The 23,077-nt window shown below is 32.5% G+C and overlaps 2 protein-coding genes and 6 non-coding genes across 10 annotated transcripts; 6 read left to right on the top strand and 2 right to left on the bottom strand.

The window, feature by feature from the left end:
- The first annotated feature begins 2,244 nt into the window (after positions 1 to 2,244).
- On the top strand, positions 2,245 to 2,342 carry LOC114170946 (small nucleolar RNA Z157/R69/R10). Its single transcript, XR_003601297.1, has one exon. It is a non-coding gene; the product is annotated as a small nucleolar RNA Z157/R69/R10 (small nucleolar RNA).
- A 113-nt stretch (positions 2,343 to 2,455) lies between these two features.
- LOC114170950 (small nucleolar RNA R11/Z151) lies at positions 2,456 to 2,539 on the top strand. Its single transcript, XR_003601301.1, has one exon. It is a non-coding gene; the product is annotated as a small nucleolar RNA R11/Z151 (small nucleolar RNA).
- Positions 2,540 to 2,633: 94 nt separating this feature from the next.
- LOC114170955 (small nucleolar RNA Z152/R70/R12) lies at positions 2,634 to 2,739 on the top strand. The gene has a single exon (XR_003601306.1). It is a non-coding gene; the product is annotated as a small nucleolar RNA Z152/R70/R12 (small nucleolar RNA).
- A 110-nt stretch (positions 2,740 to 2,849) lies between these two features.
- Positions 2,850 to 2,974, top strand: LOC114170959 (small nucleolar RNA snoR80). The gene has a single exon (XR_003601309.2). It is a non-coding gene; the product is annotated as a small nucleolar RNA snoR80 (small nucleolar RNA).
- A 224-nt stretch (positions 2,975 to 3,198) lies between these two features.
- LOC114170948 (small nucleolar RNA Z157/R69/R10) lies at positions 3,199 to 3,296 on the top strand. The gene has a single exon (XR_003601299.1). It is a non-coding gene; the product is annotated as a small nucleolar RNA Z157/R69/R10 (small nucleolar RNA).
- Positions 3,297 to 3,370: 74 nt separating this feature from the next.
- Positions 3,371 to 3,454, top strand: LOC114170953 (small nucleolar RNA R11/Z151). Its single transcript, XR_003601304.1, has one exon. It is a non-coding gene; the product is annotated as a small nucleolar RNA R11/Z151 (small nucleolar RNA).
- Positions 3,455 to 11,605: 8,151 nt separating this feature from the next.
- Positions 11,606 to 16,296, bottom strand: LOC114169804 (uncharacterized). Of its 3 annotated transcripts, XR_014986640.1 has the most exons (10): positions 15,787 to 16,296; positions 15,528 to 15,575; positions 15,317 to 15,376; positions 14,558 to 14,651; positions 14,353 to 14,453; positions 13,487 to 13,600; positions 13,309 to 13,364; positions 13,072 to 13,166; positions 12,217 to 12,328; positions 11,997 to 12,024 (listed from the first exon to the last, which is right to left on the bottom strand). XR_014986640.1 is itself a non-coding variant. In XM_085669432.1 (9 exons), the coding sequence occupies exons 1-9, from the start codon at positions 16,066 to 16,068 to the stop codon at positions 11,998 to 12,000; spliced, it is 894 nt and encodes a 297-aa protein (XP_085525558.1). In that variant the 5' UTR covers positions 16,069 to 16,294; the 3' UTR covers positions 11,606 to 11,997. The 3 variants fall into 3 exon arrangements, 1 of the variants encoding a protein (XP_085525558.1); XR_014986639.1 differs by having other exon boundaries at positions 11,606 to 12,024; positions 12,217 to 13,166; XM_085669432.1 differs by lacking the exon at positions 13,072 to 13,166 and having other exon boundaries at positions 11,606 to 12,024; positions 15,787 to 16,294.
- Positions 16,297 to 17,414: 1,118 nt separating this feature from the next.
- LOC114169882 (uncharacterized) lies at positions 17,415 to 21,986 on the bottom strand. The gene is made up of 9 exons (XM_028055261.2): positions 21,517 to 21,986; positions 21,213 to 21,260; positions 21,006 to 21,065; positions 20,265 to 20,348; positions 20,047 to 20,151; positions 19,266 to 19,379; positions 19,065 to 19,165; positions 17,988 to 18,099; positions 17,415 to 17,793 (listed from the first exon to the last, which is right to left on the bottom strand). Exons 1-9 carry the CDS (start codon positions 21,964 to 21,966, stop codon positions 17,665 to 17,667), a joined length of 1,203 nt encoding a protein of 400 aa, XP_027911062.1. The 5' UTR covers positions 21,967 to 21,986; the 3' UTR covers positions 17,415 to 17,664.
- Positions 21,987 to 23,077: the final 1,091 nt, after the last annotated feature.

The raw sequence follows: 23,077 nt of genomic DNA, 5'->3' as shown, positions 1-23,077 counted from the left end.
AAGTGCCTTTGACACTGCAACCACATCTGCTCCCACCGAATAGGTGATCATTGCAAAAGGAAACATACAACACAAGACAGGAACACAAAAAGCAAGGGTAAGCTAATCTGATTAAGGAATCATGCAGTTCAATTATTAACAGAAACCATGCAATCTTTCTCATTATCACCAGAATCATATAGACCACCACATCATATATACATGACTCTAGACTCAATATCCGGATTATGTAAGCGACATCGGATCTCTTGGTGGCTTACAACTGTGACGGTTCCCAAACTCTGCAGAGTCTGGACACATGGAGTATTCACCCGACCGTTCCCAGGGTAAGTCCCCTCCACGTCTAGACTGGATCAAGTCCAACGACGAGGACCTCCTGCTACTCCTCACGACATAATCCATTATGCTCTATCTGAGCTTGAATGATTATTGGAGTTTCAGGATACCAACCATTATAGATTCCTTACATCCTTACACACACTACAATTCCACTTGGATTTCCCTTGAAATTCCATTTCAACCTCATCTTCTCATAATTTGTATTCATCCAATTTAATCATACAATACATCAATGGTAGCATTCCAACCATACAGGGCCTAAGTTGCACAAGGATACATTAAAACATACATTTCCACCAAAGAAAACAGAATTAGAGCACTACTATTGTCGTAGCTCTCGCTCAGGCTAAAAAGTCTAGCCTAGGCGAGAGGTCATCTCGCTCAGGCGAACCAGTCTCGCCTGGGCGAGACACTAACAGTGGCAAAAAGAGAAAACTTGGGCGAACTCTCGCTCAGGCTACGCTGGTTCGCCTAGGCGAGATCGTCTCTCGCTCAGGCTAGGCGAGACTTCGCGCAAGAACAGAGGTGCGTCTCCTGGTGTTTTCGCTCAGGCGAGCGTCACTCGCCTAGGCGAAAATACTAGGTCACAAACCTGTTCCCACATGCAGTGGATCAGTTTGCCTCGAGCACAAATCAATTATTCACCAAATCATGTAATTCAAACACTAATTCATCTATCAAACACGTAATTCAGGCTCATCTACGGATTTTCTATTCAAATTAAGAATAGTGGTTAGCTTCCCTTACCTGTTATCCTGTTTAGACAGTTTTATAAACGTCAACGTCTTTAACTCCACAGGATGCTCTATCTACCCATAGAAACATCACAAGATCGATCAGGACATACCGTTATGATCACTGACCAACATAGACTCATACTGATGATTAAAACGTCGCATGCAAGCGGAAGAGGGCTTGCATGCAACAAAAAACAGAAAAAGACTAAAAAGAGAGCAGAAACTCAACTTACGCGAACGGAGAAACTGATCGGTCCAATTTGAAGAGCTTGCCGAGAGGATCAATCATACGGTCTCGGTTCTTCAATCAGACGACCAGAGAGACAAAACCTCTAGAGAGAAGTCAGAGAACTCTAGAAAAGTGGTTTCTAGAGAGATGATGTGTTTTAAAATAATGAAACTCGTTTATAACAATTTTATTTATACTAAAACCTTTTAATATTAAAATAATCGAGTCTCACTATTTTTGAACCACTATCACTTTTAAAACACCATTTTCTAGGATCTTACAACGGGTATAAATTGCTTATCATAATCTAAAATGTAATTTATATGTTTAAAAAGATCTATTTATTAACTTTTTTAATTGAAATATAATATATGCTTTAAAATTTATTTATAAAAAAATGCTAATTATTTAAAATAAATATCTATTGTGGATGTTGCATAAGGTAAAATATAGATGAAATATGTATTAAAATTATTATAAAAATTTAAAAATTATTAGATTTTTTGAGTATAAATCCATGAGATTAATTATTAAGCTCGTTTGTTTAAACTTAAAATTAAAGTTACTTATTATAAAAGGCTATAATTTATTTTATCACAAATTAGGGATTTGTTCATTATGTATTTGGGCTTTAAGTTCAAGCCCAGTCCAGATTTCTCGCATTTGTGCTCGGTCCAACACCAATAAACCCTAATTTAGTCTTTGACACTTTCATTCTTCACTGCCTATTTAACCGAACCTATTGCCCCATTTCTTTTCATCTTCCTCTTCGTCACTCATTTCCGCATTCTTTTAGCAGTTTAGAGTTAATCATGTTCTCTGCAATCGGGTCGGAATGTTTCTGAAGTTCAGGCTTTTGTGCAATTGATTTTCTGTATTTTGATGATGTATGATTCCTCTTCTTAATCTTGTTTTACAAAATGAAGTTTTAGGTTTTGTTTGTGTGCAGTGACGAGACAATTTTGTGGACTAGAGTTTCTGATCTGGGTACTTACTCAGAAGTTGATTATCAAACCCTTGGCTGTCTGAGCACATCAAAGTTTCGAAAATTAAGTATTTTTTGAACTTTTTTCATGTGGATCTCATCCTTTTTCATATATCATTGATTTGTTGTATTCAAAGTATGCTGAATTGGCTTGAGAAAATAATTTGGCTTATGATGATAATTTAATTATCTTAGCGGATTTCAGTGAGATTTTTATCAATGATCTGATTGTTACACACACTGAAGCCATTGTTTGATTGTTTTAACATTTGTTTCAAGAATTGATGGGTTTTGTTAAATAGGTAATGCATGATAGTGATTGAGTACTAATGGGCATGTTAATGGTGCTATGATGAGATGAAACACTTTAGTGTTTTTGGGCAGTGGACGTAACCGAAAGGTTTCGCCGTGAGCCTTCAATTTAACGACTTCTCCTTCCACTGAGTACCATAATTAGATATTATTTTTATACATTAGGAACATCATTTGAGTGAATGCAGATCCTTTAGTATTAGGGACAGTTAGGATCATTGTTTTGCGGTTTTGTATTGCGTCCATTACCAATTCCGGGGGATATGTGGTTCCTTCTGGTATAATGGCTCGGACGCTAGATTAATGATGTGGTCATCCTGATTGATGGTTTCATCGTCGTACCATTTGGTCTTGGAAACGCCACCAACATTGTTACTTCAAATCAAATCAGAAGAAAATTTAGTTTAATAATGATTGAAGTTGATTGTATAGGTACTTTAGATCAGAAAATGGTAATTTAATTATGATAGTATTTGATTATATAGGTAAATTTTACTTTTAATTGGATGATTGTGATTGCAGTTGATCATATTTCAAATCATCAGTATACACAAATTTTGTGTTTGTGAAATTGACATTTGATTTTGTAATTTGAATTGTGTGCTATGAAGAGACAATTTTGTGGACTAGAGTTTCTGATCTGGGAATATACTCAGAAATTGATTATCAAACCCTTGGCTGTCTGAGCATACCAAGTTCACAACTTTTTACTTAATGATATTTTAGTCTTTATATTTTCATTAGTTTTCTGTATACTGAGACCTTTTTTGGCTTGTGATGATAATTTCAATATCTTAGCGGATTTCAGTGAGATTTGTATCAATGATCTGATTGTTACACACACTGAGGCCATGGATTTTATTTTGTGTAGATTATTTTTTGTTTGTTTATTGTTTGTTTATTATCGTGTTGCTTGAAATCTATGATAACATTCTGAAATTTTTGTCTAGATTGTTTGATAATCTATTATAAACCTTCTCCTGTTTTTGAAGTTTGTTCGATGAGTGAATGTTCACTAGCAATTTGATATTGATTTTGTCAAACATTCTATAACATTTCCGGTGGAACTAGATATGTAAGATCAAATTCAAGATGATGTTGGTGTTGAAATGTAGAAAATATTTGTAGAATTACAGAGGCAGTTCTATTTCAAAACTAAACTCTACACGGATAATATCTCTTTTTAACCCAGTATTTTACCAACATTTCATTATTTAAAGTTTTCCTTAAGTAAGAAAATATAAAGAATTAGTATGCAGATTACTAACTGAGAACTCGATTAATAATTCCATTTATTTTCCATCAATACGTTGGTTTAACTTACAAAACACTAAAATTAAAATCAACAATTATACCTTGTACAGTAAAATATCAATCACTCACATACGTTCTGTACTAAGTAAAGTACTAAATTTAAGTTATGCACAGGTAATATTTCTTTTAAGCATTCACTTTATGAACAGATCTATAATTAATGTTTTGGTAAGAGTAAGAAGATAAAGAAATAGAAAGGAATTTTCTAACAGAAGTTTTTAGAATTAATTTAAGAATGTATGTATTCAACCTTATCACTAGTCTAAAGGATTATGATATTTACCAATCTGTTAAAATCACCATGGAAAAGTGAACCGTATAACTTTCCTTTTCTAAGAAGAGTATTCTGACTTACAAATTTCTTAGCAAAATCAGGCATGGAACTTCACAACATACAAAATGCCCCTGTTTGGAAATAGAGTTAGTTTAAAGTCACTGAATATTCTAGGATGCCTTCTAGCCATGATGCAACATGAATATACTCTCAAGAACACCAGAAGTCCAACATATTCCAACGAATAATACATTACTATATACATGCAATACTCTGTCAATTTAACTTCAAGGGAAAAGCGTAAATAATATTCCTCTCTTGAACACACTAGCTTAATGTAGAGAATAAGGTATTATGTGAACAACACATTTTACATCAACAGAGAGTTGAAATATTCATCCACATTCAACATTCAACTTATCTTCAATGTGAGTTCTTGTATGTGGAAAAAGCAATAAAAAAAAAATACAAACAACTGAAATATTTAAATTACAAATTTGGCTGTTAAAGGTTTAATTTCAATCATTTGATACTTTATCTTTCAAACAATCTCCTCATCTAATATGGAACAAAAGAATGCCGGCACATCCTACAAATTGGAAATTGGAATAGCCAAATATTTCCTCTGACTTTACAACTTATGTATTTAAATTATAAATTGGGCTGGTAAAAGGGTAAGGTTGATAGTCTTAGAAATTGGACTTAGGGTTTCACTCAACCAAACCATGTGGAATTAGACCACAAAATTTCCAAGTTAAAATTATGGGAACTACCAAAAGAGGTCACAGTTGGCAAGCTAAGCGTGACACAATTTAACCGACCAAACTACAAAGGAAACGATACAATAGTTACAAAGCAATAATTTAAAGGACAGAGGCGGGTAATACAAGAGCCATGTCAATTTAATCTATCATCTATGTAGTTTCACTTAGGAATGAAAAATAAAACTGGATCCGGAGGTATCCGCATGTAAAATCCGTGGTAGATAATTGATATATGTGAATAACTGGTAGTGGATATTTTAAAAATTCATTTATAAATAGGTTGGATGTGGGTATTATATTATTCATACTTGCGGGTATCCGTTATTAAGTTAAATTTAATTAAAATTAAAATTCAATTTATATTTTATTAGATTAAATCTAACTTAAATTTAAATTTAATTTATATTTTATTATATTAAATCTAATTTAATTATATATATATTTTTAATTTTATTTAAATTTTATTTTAAAAATTTATAAAACATCTTTTTTTAGATATTTGTGGGTATTTACGGATACTCGTGAGTTTTTAAATACTCGCAGATATTTTTTAAATGGGTACCTGACAGATAAATGGACAGGTAGTAGGTGGATTCTTTTCTTTTTGTGCGAAGGGTTGCATATACATACTATTTGTGCCTGACCCGACCTGACTGTTTATTCCTAGTGTCACTGGTAAGCACATAGACAGTAATAGTAAAAGTACAAAAGAAAAAAACCTAAGAAGGAAGAAGGGTATTATGATAAATTTAAAAACAGAAAAGGGAATGACAAGAAAACCATAAAAACGCACAATTATCAAAAATATAAGTAAGGGTATTTATGGATTTTTCTTAGTATTTGTTTTCCTAATCATATAGTAGATTAGTGGGCATGGGCAACTTTTATTTCTCAATTTCTTTATTGTTGTGTAAAGTTATTTATGTCATGTTTGTTCTTTCAATAAAACATAGGGTGAGAATTCCTTCTTAGGTTAGGTTATGTTCGTTTCTTCATATTTACTATAGACGCGGATGGGACTACGAGTGATACTATGTTCGTTTCTGCAGATTATTGTTGATGTGCTGCGATGAATTTGGAGAAGAGATCCAAATTTTCATCCCTCTTGGTTGAACAGATTTAAAGAGAAACATCTTGCATTTACTAAATTAACCTTTATAATTTTTTATATTTCTCACTTTACTGTATATTGGAAGTACCAAAGATTACGGAATTCAAAAGGGGATGTTTGAAGAGTACTCAGGTGTATTGCAAAGCTGATAATCCATGAGGTATGTTACCATTAGAAGGGATTCAATCCCATATTTGTTGGAATCGATCCATGTATGTAAATTGGAGAGGGATTTGATCCCACTTTTATGAATATTCAATCTCCATTGTTTCATTGTTTCGAAACATTATTAAAATATATCATCAAAAAACATATTATTTTATTAACTTTTATAATTTATTTTTTCAATTTTAATAGTAAAAAAATAACAAAATAATTATAACTTATACAAATACCAATTTATATTACTTATTATATAAAGGACAATATGGTAATCTATCTATTATTTCTATTAAAATATTTATTTTTTAATTTATAACATCACTCAAATCACTCACAAAATCTCACAAATTTTACTTTCAAATTTACTCGGTATCACCTCTAAATACCTTAAAAAAGATAACAGACAATTTATTCTCAAATCCACTCAAACTCATTCACTCCCTCTCCCTGAAATCCATCTACCAAGTGACCACTACATTTGATCTTTTACGCATATTCTGGGAGAGTCCAACGAAGTCACAGGTTTCATTTACCATATAAGTGGTTTCTCATTTATACAACAATATATGAATCGATCACATTTTGTATAACCAAGATATATAATGCATATAAGAGATATTAATTATCATCTGGGTCCTTCAAACTTTAGCATCTTAGATGTTGCTTCCTGCACCCATACAAATTTCTTCATCCACACCATCAGAACAATTAAACCCTAGTAGCATCTTTTATATGAGCATTATACGAGAGGTTTTACCATTGTCATTGTATTCTCCCAAAATCGTATCTTATTCTCACCAACCAACTTCACCAATTGTTTGTCTCTCGTAATCAATTTTCAATGCCTAATTAAGCTTCACTTTAGAAAACAATCTCAAATACTTAATTAATATCCATCATAGATAACAATGTCCAATACTTAAATAATACCCTCCTGAAAACAAAATAAAACTGAGTCATGACTCACTCTCCCATTAAAAACCAGTAACATTAAGAAAAACGGCCACATCAAGTATTTTTTAATAAATTTATTCCCATATTAATATTTTCCATGATATTAGAAATAAATTGAAGAAAATGGACAAATAAAAAACCATTAAACCTTTTTATTTCTAAATTGGAAATTTGAAAACTCGTTTTTCTGCTCACATTAGATTTGGTTAACAATTTGAGAGATAAGTTTAACTCGAATTTTTGAAATAATACTCCAACTATTTCCATTTCTCTCTCTCTCTTTGCATAACTCATGAGTTTTTCGATGAATGAAAAGAAATAAATATTTAATACTTGTTCTATACATATACTTTTGTATTCTTCGTATTATTTTTATTCCCAATATTTATATGCGCAAGAATAAAAAATTGTAATTTCTATCTCCTTGGAAACTATCTAACGAAGTATGTATTAGCGTTGTAATTAACATAATTTCTAAATAAAATTTAGGTTTAATTACACATTTTATTTATATTTTTGTCAAAAATATACTCAAATCTTCTTTTTAGTCTCAATTTAGTTCAAATTTCTAAAAATTTATGCAATTCATTCCAATCTTTTTAAAAATTGATGCAATTTTATTATTTTTGTTAAATTTATTGAAACGATTTTTCACTAAATTTAATATTAGGATTATATTAATTGCATTAACAAAACAAATCATCATTATTAAGGTCTTCAACTTTGATTAAAAATTCTTGATTAGTGTCATGAAATTTAACGAAAAACACGAAATTGCATCATTTTTTCACAGATTAAGACCAACTTGCATCAATTTTCGCAAATCGAAACCAAATTGAGACTGAAAAAAATGAAGAACCAAGTTGACTTTTTTGGATGAAAACATGAGATCAAATAAATAATTAAATCTAAAAATTAAAAAATAAATGTTATTTTTGATACGAGAAAGGATGATTGATGGTTGACTCAAGTGTTGCATGTTTATATTCCTACATCAAGTTGTTGTAGATGACAAGATTCTTATTGCAAAAACTAATAGATAACACGATTCTTATTGCAAACACAGTTGGTTCAACATATGGAACTGTCATAAGATCCTTCATATATGAAAAAAAGAACCAAAACATTGTATGAATTTCAGATGATTAGGGTGAGAAGAATATGCATGTCAATAACAAAACCAAGACACCCTCCAGCAAGAACCCATGGGAAGCAGGTGATAGGTAAATAGAAGCAATATATGAATTAATAAAATTGATAATAAGTATAATAGGACTTACTGATCTCGTTCATGCAACATGATTATGTGACAATTTTATAATAATTGAAATGAGAGTCCTTTTGCTTAATTTAGACTTTGTTTGGATTGAAGAGAGGATAGAAACGATGTATTGTACAATATTTTATTTTGGATTGAGGAAATGGTAGGAAAAAAAAAAAGAAAATAAAAAGTGAGATCGTTTTAGTTGAGAAAAAGTAAATGAAAAAGTTTGTAATTTATTTGATTGATTTATTGGAATAATTAAAGTATATATTTAGGAAAGAAGAAAGTTATAATTATTTAAATAAATTTAAATTTTTACCTAAAACAAATATTTAAAATATAAACTCAGATAAAACTTAATTTTAAAGTAAAGTTCAAATAAAAATTGTATAATAAAATATTGATGTGAAGTAATTTAGTGTTTCTAAAAGAATATTAAATGAATTGCGTATAAATTCTTAAAAAGTAATTTTAATTTCATAGATTTAAATAAAAATATTAACCTATACAAAATCAAATTTTAAATAATTCTTTAATAATTAATATTTTCTCAAGATATTATTTTTTATTAGTTGAATTTCATCTTTAATACTTAAATATACTACCTATAATTATCGGATAGTAGGTAACTAATACTTAAATGTATATTAGTTATTGGTAAAGATTTTTGTTAAGTGTGTTTTACAAGTTTTATTGGTATATTGTAAAACCTATTTCTTTTTTAATATATGTGCTAGTAAAAAGAAGGTAAAGTCAGTCCAATCTTCCAAAACCCTCTCAACTTCCTCACCACCTTTTCTCTCAACTTTTCTCCCCTTCCTAGCTATTGTTCTCCTTTCTCACTCAACCATTTCATGAGCAGAGACAATTTTTGGAAGTGCTGAGGAGATATCTGCCTTGCGCATCGATAAAAAAACGTGGATAGGGTAAACTACTCTTATCTCAACTCAAAAAGGGGAAAACTAGGTTGTTTTTTGTTTAGGACTCTTTCTCGGCAAGTTTAGTATCGTTGAGGTAAGGGAAGCTACGGTTCTTACAGATTTCGAAATATTTTTTACTTGTTTTAGTCTTGAATCGTATTTTAAAATGTTGATTGATGTTTATATTGTATGGGGAATGAACTACGTGTTGTTTGGATATTTTTTATTTTTATTTTTTTTACATGTGTGAGCAGGTGAGAATCTGTTATTTTTGCCTAGGTGAAAAATCTTTAGCCTAAACGAGAATAGTAGAAGACTCACCTTTATTTCTATTCGAGTTATTGCTTAAGCGAGAATTCTCGTCCAAGAGAGAACAGTCTCGCCTAAGCGAGAAAGTCTAGCTTAGGCAAGAACTCGCAGATTTACGCTATGCTTTTTGTTTGAGTTCTTGTTCAGGCAAGAAGTTTCTAGTTTGAGCGAGAAGACCCTATCGATTGAACGAGAACTTCTAGTCTAAGCAAGAATGGTGTAGATTTGTTTTAATCCTCTGACTGAATTTGTGTTGATTGAATTCCCTTCTAAAACAGCACGAAGTGAGGCTATGCATGTATAATGCAATACTTTTGAGGCTGGACTCGATGTGTGGCATGAGATAACATGTGAATCATGTGAGGGTTTCATGGAGAACTTTCTTTAGTAGTAATATAGTGTCTGTAGTGACTTATGGATTTAAGTAAGGTTACATCCTAACACTCTAATGATCATTCAAAATAATATAGAGTAGAATGGTTTATGTAGTGAGAGTAGCAGGAGGTCCTAAGGCAAGATAATGGCCTTAGATGATCATGGATTTATCTTGTGTGTGGTAGGGTGAAACTTATTGGCAATGACTCTGCAGAGCAGTAAAGACCACCACAAGTGCATGTAATGTATATGGATAATCGAGTTAGAAAGTCTTCTATTGTTTACTATCACATGTTACTTGTGTTTCCTAACTTGTTTATTTATCTGTTAAATTATTTTCACTAGCTTACCCTTCTTTTGTGTTATACTTTCTTGTTGTGTTTTCTTTTTGCAATGATCACCAATGTTGGTGTGAGTAGATGAGGAGATATCTGTTGATCATCGGGATGGTAAAGACGTTGCTGTCTAGAGTAGACGATTTAGATATATGCTTTTTTTTCTGAGCATCTTTTAAAGAACTTGTCTTATGTCTTCTATGCTCTGTTAAGCAATCTTTTACAAAACTTTTATGTCTTAGTATGTTTATTGGATTGTTATGCATCCATGGTCCTTATGTTTATCTAGTATATTTTGAATAACTCTAATGGTTGATTCTAGTATACTTCTTGTCTTTTGCTCTATTATATTATATCATGTGATATTTTATTTATTAGAAGTTTTTTATTAAATGGAATGTCACATATATTGTTCTTCAGCAACAATAAATGTACATGTTAAATCAAATAGTCTATTGAAATTATTTATTTGATAATTTTACAATAATTGAAATGAGTCTTTTTGCTTAGTTTTTAGACTTTGTTTGGATGGGAGTGAGGATAGAAACGATATGTTGTACGTGTAGAAAAAAGAAAACAAAAAAAAAAATGAAAAGTAATTGATTTAACCGATTAATAAAATAAATCTAACTATATATTAATATTTTTAGAAAAGTTTATCAAATAATTCAAGTTCAAATAAAATTGTATGATAAAATATTGATTAAATTTAATCTTTCTAAAATAAATTTGTATTAATCGCATATACATTAAAAAGAAAAACAATTTTTTAAATATTATTTTAATTCCATAGATTTAATGGTTAATATTTTAAATATGTATAAAATCAATTTTTAAATAATTTTTCAATAGTTAATATTTCTGTCGCTAAAGATATTATTTTTTATTACTTGATTCTTTTCTTTAACACTCAAGAAAAAAAAATACTATCAATAAATATTAATTAAAGGATTATAGATATGAGCATGTTAAAAATATCATGATATTAATACCCACTTTATCAACTAGTAAATAATAAAAAAATATTTGTATTTATTATCTGCAAACGTTCATTAAAAGTATTTACCTAATATTCGTTGCAAAATTTACGTACATTTATAATCCTAATCTATCTTTTCACTCACTTTACCGCTGTTGCATGACCTCTTTCTTAGCATGCTTGGGTGGAGGAAAAATATTGGTTGATATCAATAACTACCAATTCACAACCTAGAAGTAAAATGGCCATAATTAAAATGAACTTTTGTATTTATAAAAAAAAAGAAAAAAAAAATTAAAAGATAGTGAAGTATCCATGAATGGAAGTGAGGATGTGTTGATGAATTTAGTGTTAACAGTTTTATCATCTCCATTCATCTAATTACATCAAAAGCTTAAATGAAAACCATCCTTTCCCATCGGTAATCGCATTGAGCTTGGAATTTGATTTTCTAGGCAAAGCTTAAAGAAAATAGTTATTCTTGATACGAAAATAGGATTAAATAGCATACGTGAACTGTAACACATTTCAATTCCTAAACCCACGTTCAGTTCAGGATGACAGCATCTCCTACGAAAGTTATTTTATGGATGAAGATAGATGCATGATGTCAGATTCTTATTGTAGATATAGCTCATGGCACTGTCATAAGATCCTCCATCTGAAAAGAAAAACGAGGTGAATTGAAGAAAATTTGACAATGAATAATAAAAGCATAATTGGATGACTTTGGAAAGATATTGCAAAATACAGGAAGAAAATCCATTTCAGACCACTTATACATTTATGTGATAAAAATACTTCTAAATAGCCGATTACTATATATCATACAAATAACTAAATGTTCACCCACCACTACAGGTTGCTTCCAATGCTTCTTTATTCCCTGTAGATGAGCCTCTCCAACAACAGCAACAACTGAGCTATTTTCCCTCGCCACTTTTAATAATGTGGAGGACATGTACCTGGATGTACTCAAATCATGTAAAATTTATAAACTCAATTATAAATAAACTTTTGACGCAGAAAATGGTCAATTGAACGTGTAGTCACCCTCGATGCTACCCTTTGTAGTACTACAAAGTTTAAAATTCATTTGCAGTCTCTCCACACCACATGGTCTAATTTTAACCAAATATCCTCCACACCACCCGTGAGCAGAGTATACCACTATTTCAGACAATTATGGCCAAGTTTCATTTTATTCAAGTTGGATAACGTTCTTCTTTATCATACATATAGTTCCGATTTCTGAGCACAAGAGATAGAGGAAAGTTGTTTGCACTAATTTCTTCACTAATATGCATATAGTCTATAATCATAGATAATGACAACATTTTTTTTGGAAAATAGTTTTATCCCCTTGTGATGCTAAGGACTAAAATATACTGTAGATGGTATCTGTTAAGAGGCATATCATTTAGCTCACCAGAAAGCTCCGGTGCTACATAGCCCCCCTGTAAAATTTCTTGAAAATATAAAATATTTTATAATTTTGTTTTTTAAATTTCACTTCTAATGCATGGCCTCCCTTAAACATTAATAATATTCTTCTCTCATCTAAATCCACCATTCCCTGGTTTACTACTTGAAAGGCATATATAGATAGTATTCCCAGAAAATAATCTCCAAAATATGATTGACTAGAAGGTTTCCCATATCCTACGATCTGAGACAAAAAAAGGCACTTGGGGTAAAAGGTCCATGCCTCCATCGTATTGAATTTCAGATCATTTGGGTGACTAGAATATGCACAAGATGTCAATACCAGAACCATATCCAAGACACCCTCCACCAAGAACCCTGTGTTAAATGGTAACATAATGGTGTGAGTCGTGTGACAAGTGTTAACTGAAGCATTCTCGAAAGTGTATGGGAAGCAGGTGACATGTAATAGAAGCAATAAGTGAAACAGTAAATTGATATTAAGTGCAACGCAACTTACTGATCCCGTTCATGCACAAGAGTCTCCATTAAAGTTGGAAACTCCTTATTCATTTCCTGTATAATCAGAGTTAGCATGTCAGCTGAAGAAAGCAAACCCAAGTTAGGATATAGACAAGAAATTCAAAGCACAAACACTATTAGATCTATAACTCGTACATGAGGATTATGAAATTTACCTTTTTCTTAAAACCACCAGAGATGGGAAAATGTTGTCGACAGAAAAGTTTAAAATATAACAATTTAAGTATATACCAAAGTGGCATCTTACTCCATGTTCTCCTGAGTGTAATCTGTCTCCATCGAAATCATAACCCATTAATACAAAAGGCTCTTCAATCCAGTTAAACCAAGTTGAAAGCTCACATCATAAAATAGTACATGATGAACATATTGACCTAATTTAGAACAGGCCCAAAGTTCTCCCATGCATATAGAAACAATTTAAAAGAGTAATTAATATGCATTAAACCTTTTACAGTAAGTATTTTTAATTGATCAAGGACTCCAGCCAGAAAAAAAAAAAAGTTTTATCACATAGAATAGATGACTTAGAGGTAAGTTTGAGGAATGTTGTTATGTTACATAGTTGTCATGGGTTCTAGTCACTATAACAACAAATTTACTTTTCTTTCCTTTTCTAAGGAGTATTCTGACTTGCAAATTTGCTAGCAAAATGAGATATGGAACTTCTTCATAACATACAGAATGCCCCTGTTTGGAAATTGAGTTATTTTCCAGACACTGAATATTCTACAAGGCCTTTTAGCCATGATACAACATGAATATACTCTCAAGAACTGCAAAAGTCCAAGATATTCTAATGAATAATGCATTACTATATACTTGCAATACTAAAAATTTAACTTCAAGAGAAAAGCATACAAAATATTCCTCTGTTTAACACACTGGCTTAATGTAATGAATAATACTATTATGCGAGCAACACATTCAAGTACATTCTTTATTGTTCAGAGGAATATTTTACATCATAGAGTTGAAATTTTCTCCGCATTCAACATATTAGAATGAAAACTCATCTCACATGTATAGGGCGATCACCAAGTATCACTTTGGCGCCATACTTGATGGCTTCTTGATATGCCACACGAAACTCATTTCCAGGAAGGACATCAAGCTCACTAGCTCTCTGTCAGAAACTTAAGGAGTAAATTACAAGATATTTATTGAACGTTCAGAGAGTGATAATTGAAAACCTATTAAAGGATGAGACATGATTGTCAATAAACCTGCCTTGGCACAGCACCAGCCATAAAGTACTTCAAACATGTGATGTTTTCTCTTCAACATTGTAACCATTTCTTCGTCAGTGGGTACGTGTATCTGAAAGAATAAAAAAATAATAATCATACAAACAAACAACTGAATGAGAACCAGATTAATATGATGGAATCGAAGAAGTTAGTTACTAGATTTGAATAAGACAAGTGGAAAATTAAACAACAACAATTACAATTATCATTTCATTGCTTTAACAGATGATTATTTTCTCCTAAGAAAAAGGAAAATAAACTAAGCTATTCACAAGTTGAAAGCAAAAAAGGTTGAAATCATCAAGGTAAAATGAACTTCTATGCGTGTTTCGTCCTTCAGTGAAACATCACGTAAGCCATTCAATTATTCAGCCATCTGATACTTTATCTTTCAAACAATCTCCTCATCTAATATGGAACAAAAGAATGCCGGCACTCCTTGCAAATTGGAATTTGGAATAGAGAAATATTTCCTCTGACTTTGCAACTTATGTATTTAAATTACAAATTGGGCTGGTAACGGGGTAAGGCTGATAGTCTTAGAAATTGGACTTAGGGTCTCACTCAACCAAACCATGTGGAATTAAACCACAAAACTTCTAAGTTAAAATTACGGTAACTACCAAAAGATGTCAAAGTTGGTAGGCTAGGCGTGACAAGGCAATAATTTAACAGACCAAACTACAAAGGAAATGATACAATAATTACAAAACAATAATTTTAAAGGATAAAAACCTTGAGATTTTTACGGGTAAGAATTGAAGCACGACTGGAGCACAACTCTAGGAAGACAACCTGCAACAAACAAAAATGCCGACCACAGGGTTTCATCATTGAAAATCCAAAATGTCAGGAAGGGACATCATGAAACTAAGAGCCACCAATTAAGCAAGTCAATGATCAATCAATCAGCCAAGCATTAGTAAGTTCAAAAGAGAAGCAGAACCTGCGGTTTCAGAAATTTCACTATAGCCTGAGCTTCTCTGCTTGATTCCTGCAATAAAATTAGGCATACATTTTACAATCTCAGCACTTCACCAACTAACTGTACTTATTATTAAAAAGCAACTAGAATTGATAGATGAAGTAAAAACACGGTCATACATCTCTTACAAAATGACACTAACAGTTCCGATAGAAACAAATACAGAATAGAATAAAATAAAATAAAATAAAACCTGATTCCGAACGACCAGAACCAATACCTTAGAGACATGAGAGGTTCCGAGCAAGTAAACGTGGCAGACGCCGCCTTCGGCTGAAGACTCACACGAGAGGACGGTCACGTTTCTGGATAGATCCTCCGGGAGCCTGATCGGGTGGTGGGAGAAGGCGGAGGTATCGGTGGAGAATTGGAGGGAAGATAGGGTTTGGGAACAAGAAATTGGGGGCGCGAGGAGAGATTTAGGGCGATGAATGAAGGGCGTGACTCGGACGAGTTGACTGCGAGTGCGAGTGATGAAGTGAGTCATAAGGTGTTGAAACATGATGCAGAGAATTTGATGTTGAAATGAGAGGTATGGAACGATCAATGAAGGGTGCGTGGGTGGCAGTACGAGTGCGAGTGCGATTGCGGAAGAGAGCCATTAGCAGTGCAGGTGAGACGCAAGTTATTAGATATTTTGAATAAAACTCTAGCTGTTGCTACTATAGAGGGGAGGTTGTTAGTTTGAATAAGTTTTTAGTCTCTTTCCGTAATGTCTGACATAATAAGAAAGATAGAGAGATGTCTTTCTATTTATACACGGATCCCTCCAAAGACTTGTTACTAACTAATTATTTTTTCTTCGATACAATACAAAGCATAATTGCAGTAGGATCAAAGCACAGTACCAAAAGCGTGTTAGTGAGTTACATGGTTCCTTAGTGAGTTATATGTTTCTTATTTTTGTGAACAGTGATAATTTGAACAAGTTATATGTTATTAGGAAGTAGTTGGCCAAGGCAGTTTTTATTTTTCAGTTTCTTTATTGTTGTGTAAGGTTATATATTTGTCACGTTTGTTCATTCAATAAAACAGAGAGTGATAATTCCTTCTTTTCACATTTTATGTTTTACGCAATATTCTGTGAGAGTACAACAAAAACACAGGTTTCATTTACCAATCATATTAATCAATCTCACCTTGTATAACCAGATTATAAGAGAGATTATTTATCATCTCGGTCCTCAAAACTTTTAGTATCTTTTATACGAGAATTATACGAGAGGCTAAATATCTCACCGATCAACTTCACCGATTGTTTGTCTCTCATAATTAATTTTCGGTGCCTAATTAATTCTCTCTTCAGAAAACAATCTCAAATTGTTAAGTAATATCCATTACAAAGAACAATGTCCAATTCTCAAATAATATCCTTCTCAAAACAATATCAAATAGATTAGAAATAAGGTAACAATAAGAAAAAGGACCACATTCATTATTTTTTTCATAAATTTAGTGCGAAATTGATATTTTCAATGAAGTTAGAAATAAATTGAAAAAGAAAATATTAAACCTTTTTTATAAATTAGAAATTCGAAAATTCGAGATTTTGCCCGCAATAAATTTGGTTATAATCTGTGAGATAAGTTTAACTCAAATTTTGGAAAGATTACTCCACCTATTTTCATTTATCTATCTCTCTCCTTTCATAATTTGAGTTCTCTAATGAATGAAAAGAAATAAATATATTATATAATATTTCAATTCTCTGTTTCCATTTTACTTGACGTTCTTGACAATAAAATTGTTAATCATTTAATACTTGTTCGGTACATATACTTTTGTATTCTACGAAATATTATTTAGAATCACTATTGTTTATTACCAACAGTTATATGCGCATGAATAAAAATTTGTAATTAGACCATTTTCTATCTCCCTTGGATTCCTGTTAAAATGGAACTATCTGACTGAGTATATGTATTAGTGTTGTAATTAACATGATTTCTATGTAAAAGTTCAACAAGAATTGTTATTCTTCATCCGAAAAAAGGGCTAAATAGCTTCTGCATCAACTTTGTTGATGGTTGACTCAACTGTTGCATGTTTCAATTCCTACATCAACATTGTTGTGGATGCGGCATCTCTTATAGGAAAGTTATTTCTTGCATGAAAGATAGATTCCTGATATAATGGCCACGCCAGCCACGGCAACACCAACCGATGCCACGATTCTTATTGCAGATACAGCTGGTTCAACAGATGGAACTGTCATGAGATCCTTCATCTGCTAACAGAAAACGTTGTGAATTGAAGTAAGAAAATCTGACAATGAATAACAAAAGCATAACTATATGATTTTGGAAAGATATTGCAATATAAGGGGAAAAATCCGGTTCATATGACTGGTTATACAATTTTGTGATAAAAATACTTATAAATTGCCGATTATACCACACAAATAATTAAATGTTCACCCACCACGACAGGTTGCTTCCAATGCTTCTTTATTCCCTGTAAATGACCCTTTCCAACAACAGCAACAACTGAGCTATTTTCACTCGCCACTTTTAATAATGTGGAGGACATGTACCTGGATGGATGAAAGTCAAATCATGTAAAACTTACAGCAAACGGTCTATTGAACGGGCAGTCACCCTCGATGCAACCGTTTACTCAGTCAGTCTCTCCTCACCACATGGTCTAGTTTTAACTAAATATTGGGGGAAGCGACTGCACGTTTGTAGAGATTACAAGTACATTCTAGTTATCAAAAACATGAAAGGCATACCAAAGTTTTTATATTAACACCACCAGAGGACAGAGCATAGAATTATGGCCATGTCTTATTTTATTCAAGTTGGATCATGTTCTTACTAAAACATGTAATTCCGACTTCTGAGAATGAGATAAAAGAAAGTCATATGCACTAATTCTTCAATGATATGCATATTGTCCATAATCATAGATAATGAGAATATTTCTCCCGAGAATGGTTGATCCCTGACGATGCTAGGGACGATAATATACTGTAGATCATATCTGTTAAGAGGCATATCATTTAGCTCAACAGAATGCTCTGGTGCCAAATAGCCCCCACTAGAATTTCTTCAAAATATAAAATATTGCAAAAAAATTGTTTCGTAATTTTCACTTCTAATGCATGGCCTCACACAAACATTAATGATATTATACTCTCATCTAGCTCCACCACTGCCAGTTGTACTACTACTTGAAAGGCATATAGATAGTATCCCCTGAAAAGAATCTCCAAAATATGATTCATTAAAAGGTTTCTCATATTCTAGGCAAAAAAAGCACTCAGGGTAAAAGGTCCATGCCTCCATGGTATTGAATTTCAGATCATCAGGGTGACAAGAATATGCATGTCAATAACAGAACCAAGACACCCTCCAATAAGAACCCCTGTGCTAAATGGTAACATAGTGGGGCGAAAAGTGTTAACCAAAGCATCTCTATAGAGTACGGGAAGCAGGTGACAAGTAATAGAAGCAATAAATGAATGAATAAATTGATATTAAGTGCAATGCTACTTACTGATCTCGTTCATGCACAAGAGTCTCCATTAAAGTTGGGAACTCCTTACTCATTTCCTGTATAACCAGAGTTAGCATGTCACTGTCATCCATTTCCTTCAGCTGAAGAAAGCAAACCCAAGTTAGGATATAGACAAGAACTAAATAGAACAAACACTAACATTCAAACTTATCACTAGTACATGAGGATTATAAAATTTACCATCTTGTTAAGATCATCAGAGCTGGGTAAAAAAACTGCCTGGAAAAGTAAAGAGTATAACAGTTTTGTTTTATGCCAAAGTGGCATCTTACTCCATGTTCTCCTTAATGTAATCTGTATCAATGAAAATCAGAATCCATTAATACACAAAAAAGAGGCTCTTCATGCCAATTAAACCAAGTTGAAAGCTCACATAATAAAATAGTACATGTTGAACATATTAATCTAATTTAGAACATGCCAGTATTTCTCCCATGCTTATAGAAATAATTTGAAAGTGTAATGAATAGCCATTGAACCTTTTCCAGCAAGTATTTTTAATAGATTCAGGACTCCAGAAAAAATAAAGGTTTTTCTCCAATATAATGAACATGTTAGCGGTAAGCTTGGAGAATGCTGCTGTGTTACATAGTGGTCATGGGTTCTAGGCATTGGAAGAAGGGTATTCTAATTTACAAATATGCTGGAAAAATGAGATAAGGAACTTCTTTATAACACAGAATCTCCCCTGTTTGGACAAAATGAATACAGAGTTACTTTCCAGTCACTCAATATACTACAAGGCTTTCTAGTGATTATGCAACATGAATTTATTCTCAAGAACACCAGAGTCCAAGATATTGTAATGAATAATTCATTACAATATAATTGCAATTCTATAAATTTAACTTTTAGAAATAAGTGTAAAAAACATGACTCTTTATTATTCAGAGATATTTTACATCAATAGAGTATAAAGTTTCTCTGCCTCCAACATATTAAAATGAAAAACTCATCCCACCTGTACAGGCCGATCACCAAGTATCACTCTGCCACCATACTTGATGGCTTCTTCATATGCCACACGAAACTCAGAGCCAGGAAAGACCTCAAGTTTACTAGCAATCTGTCCAAAACTTAATAGCAGGATATATGAGAAACATAGCATTATTGGATAATGAAAGATAGACGATTGAAAGCCTATAAAAGGATGATAGATATGGTTGCCTAGAAACCTGCCTTGGCAAGGAACCAGCCATAAAGCACTTCAAACATGTTATGTTTTTTCTTCAACATTGTAACCATTTCTCCCACAGTGGGTACCTGGAAGAAGCAAAGTCAATAATCATACAAACAACTGAAGGAGAACCAGATTAATATGATAGAATCAACCAAATTAGTTGACGGTATGTTTGGAGAAGGCATGTGGAAAATTGAACAACAATAATTACAATTATAAGTTTATTTCTTTAAGAGATGATTGTTTTCTACTTTAAGAAAAAGGAAAAACAAACTAAACTATTCGTAAGTTGACAGCTAAAAGGTTTAAATCATCAAGGTAAAATGAGTTTCTATGTGTGTTTCGTCCTTCAGTGAAACACCAAGTAAGCCATACAATTACACAGCCAGATACTTTATCTTTCGAGCAATCCACTCATCTAATATGGAACTAAAGAATGCCGCCACACCCTACAAATTGGAACATCAAATACATCACATCACTTGCAACTTCCGCACATAAGTTACCAATTATAGTGGTCAGAGGGACAGGTTGATACTCTTAGAAATTGGATTTAGGGTCTCACTAAACCCTACCATGCGGGATTAAACCATAAAACCTTCCAAGTTAAAATTACGACAACTCCCAAAAGTGGTCAAAGTTGGGAGGCTAGCCGTGACAACAATTAAGCCACTTTCCAACAATTAACGGACTAAAGGACAAAGGGAATGTACAAAACAACAATTTAAAAGGATAGAAACCTTGAGATTTTGAAGGGTAAGCACAGCAACACGACTGGAGCACAACTCTAGGAAGACAGCCTGTAACAAAACAAAGGTCGGCCACAGGTTTACATCACTAAAAATCAAAAAATTCAAGGGGCATCATGAAATCAAGAGCAAGCAATCATGCAACTGAAGGATCAATCCATCAGCCAAGTATTAGTAAGTTCAAAAGAGAAACAAAACCTGCGGTTTAAGAAAATTCACTATAGCTTGAACTTCTCTGCTTGATTCCTACACAAAATTCAGCGTCAATTTTAAACTCCGAGCAATTCAACAACTGTACTTCTTATTACAACTACTAGAATTGATACGATGAAGTAAAATACGGTCACGCATCCTCTGTAAAAATGACTAACAGTTCCGATTGAAACAAATAGAGAATAAAATAAAATAAAACAATCCCTAATCATTCGCTCTCGTTGAACATAGTGACAATGTACAGCATAACGAAACCTAAAACCTGATTCTGAACGACCCGAACCAATACCTCAGAGACATGAGCGGTTCCGACCAAGTAAACGTCGCAGACACCGCCTTCGGCGGCAGACTCACACGAGAGGACGAGAACGTTTCTGGATAGTTCCTCTGGGAGAGTGACCTGACGGCGATCGGAATCCGGCGCGTCATCCGACGCAGAGGGAGCAGCGTCGGCGTCGGAAGGCTCGTCAATTCGAACCATGCTCTCAGACAGACTCTCCATCTTCAGATCCGGGACGTGGACGAAGTCCTCGCCCGAGGCGGCGGATTCCGGCGGTTGCGCGTCCATCGCCGGGCGAAGTGGAGAGTGCGTTCGGCAGTGGGCGAGGGCGGAGGTTTTGGTAGAGAATTGGGGGAAAGAGAGGGTTTGGAAACAAGAAATTGATGTTGCGAGGAGATGTTTGGAGTGATGAATGAAGGGCGTGACTCGGACGAGTTGAGGAGTGACGAAGTGAGTCATAAGCTGTTGAAACGTTATTGCGGTTTGTGTGTAGAGTGTCAGAAATGAGAATAGTGTGTGCGTTACAGTGTGGGCCCCTTTCTCCCTGCAGGTTATTCCAAAAGCAATTTAATTACTCATTTTTAGTTTAATTAAACAAATTTTAATTTTTTACTCCGAAGAAAATTATTTATAAATTAAAAAAAGTTTGCTATTTTTTTCATCAGATATTTTCTAGTGTAAAAAATTGTGTACACAGAATAAATGTTAACTTAAAATTTTGGAGACATTTTCTCTCTCTAATATAATCAACTTTATAATTCAGATTTTTATTCTATTTTTGTCTGCCAGTTGCCTATAAATCAAAAGTGATAACAAGGCAAAGGTAGTTTGGATTGCGAACTAATCAGATTTGAACATAAAAAAGTAATCAATTGTTTCCAAATTTATTAAAGGCTTAACCCTACGTACATGTAAGTGTGAGATGATTAGATTTTGTCATCGTGAGTCATGACACTGTCTTTAATTGTTTTTATGCCGAAAGTTATAATTATTAGAGTGTGGATTTTTATTGTTTTTTTTTTATGTTATTAAAAAAACTCAACAGAAAAACTCAACTCCAGTTATTATATATTTTAAATTTAAATTTTTACATGAAACATCTATACTTTGTTTACCAGTTTTCTCGTGTTAAAAGTTGTGTAGTATTCCTACAATTTTATTATTTAATTTACTAAATAATTCCAAGATGAATCGAGTTTTATTTTTTTTAAGTAATATTGAGTGAGTATAAAAAGTATAAAGATGAAATTTTTTTAATTAAAAGAAATATAATAAAAATTAAAATTACTTTATTTTTTATTAGTAATTGTATTTTCTATTTTTAATTATTTGTTATTATAAAAAATATCTAATTAATAAATGTGGAATAATTATGCAAATCATATTTTAGAACATATAATATTTTCACAACGTAATTGTATATGTACAACATAATTGATTAGGTTACAACAAATTTCATTTTAGTTTCTCGAGGATAAAAATAGAAATTAGTTAAATTTGAGACTTTTTCTTTAAATATTAGTACATCTCTTCATCCTACTTCTCCTTCCTTCTTTGTAACGATAGGCCC

This window comes from Vigna unguiculata, chromosome 11, assembly GCF_037176805.1.
Source record: "Vigna unguiculata cultivar grain cowpea cultivar isolate G323 ecotype 2 chromosome 11, ASM3717680v1, whole genome shotgun sequence".
NCBI lineage: Eukaryota > Viridiplantae > Streptophyta > Magnoliopsida > Fabales > Fabaceae > Vigna > Vigna unguiculata.
Note: the sequence above shows the minus strand (reverse complement) of the source record. Positions and strands in the feature narration are given on the sequence as shown.

What these genes read in the sequence shown, in the direction of transcription:
- LOC114169804 (XM_085669432.1), bottom strand. Translation starts at nt 16,068, where the DNA reads ATGTTTCAACACCTTATGACTCACTTCATCACTCGCACTCGCAGTCAA. An exon ending in TTACCCGTAAAAATCTCAAG is followed by an intron (nt 14,652 to 15,316) that starts GTTTTTATCCTT and finishes TTATTCTTTCAG; the next exon opens with ATACACGTACCCACTGACGA. An exon ending in CTGGTGGTTTTAAGAAAAAG is followed by an intron (nt 13,365 to 13,486) that starts GTAAATTTCATA and finishes CTGATTATACAG; the next exon opens with GAAATGAATAAGGAGTTTCC.
- LOC114169882 (XM_028055261.2), bottom strand. Translation starts at nt 21,966, where the DNA reads ATGACTCACTTCGTCACTCCTCAACTCGTCCGAGTCACGCCCTTCATT. An exon ending in TTGGTGATCGGCCTGTACAG is followed by an intron (nt 19,380 to 20,046) that starts GTGGGATGAGTT and finishes TCATTGATACAG; the next exon opens with ATTACATTAAGGAGAACATG. An exon ending in CTTGTGCATGAACGAGATCA is followed by an intron (nt 18,100 to 19,064) that starts GTAAGTAGCATT and finishes TCATCCATCCAG; the next exon opens with GTACATGTCCTCCACATTAT.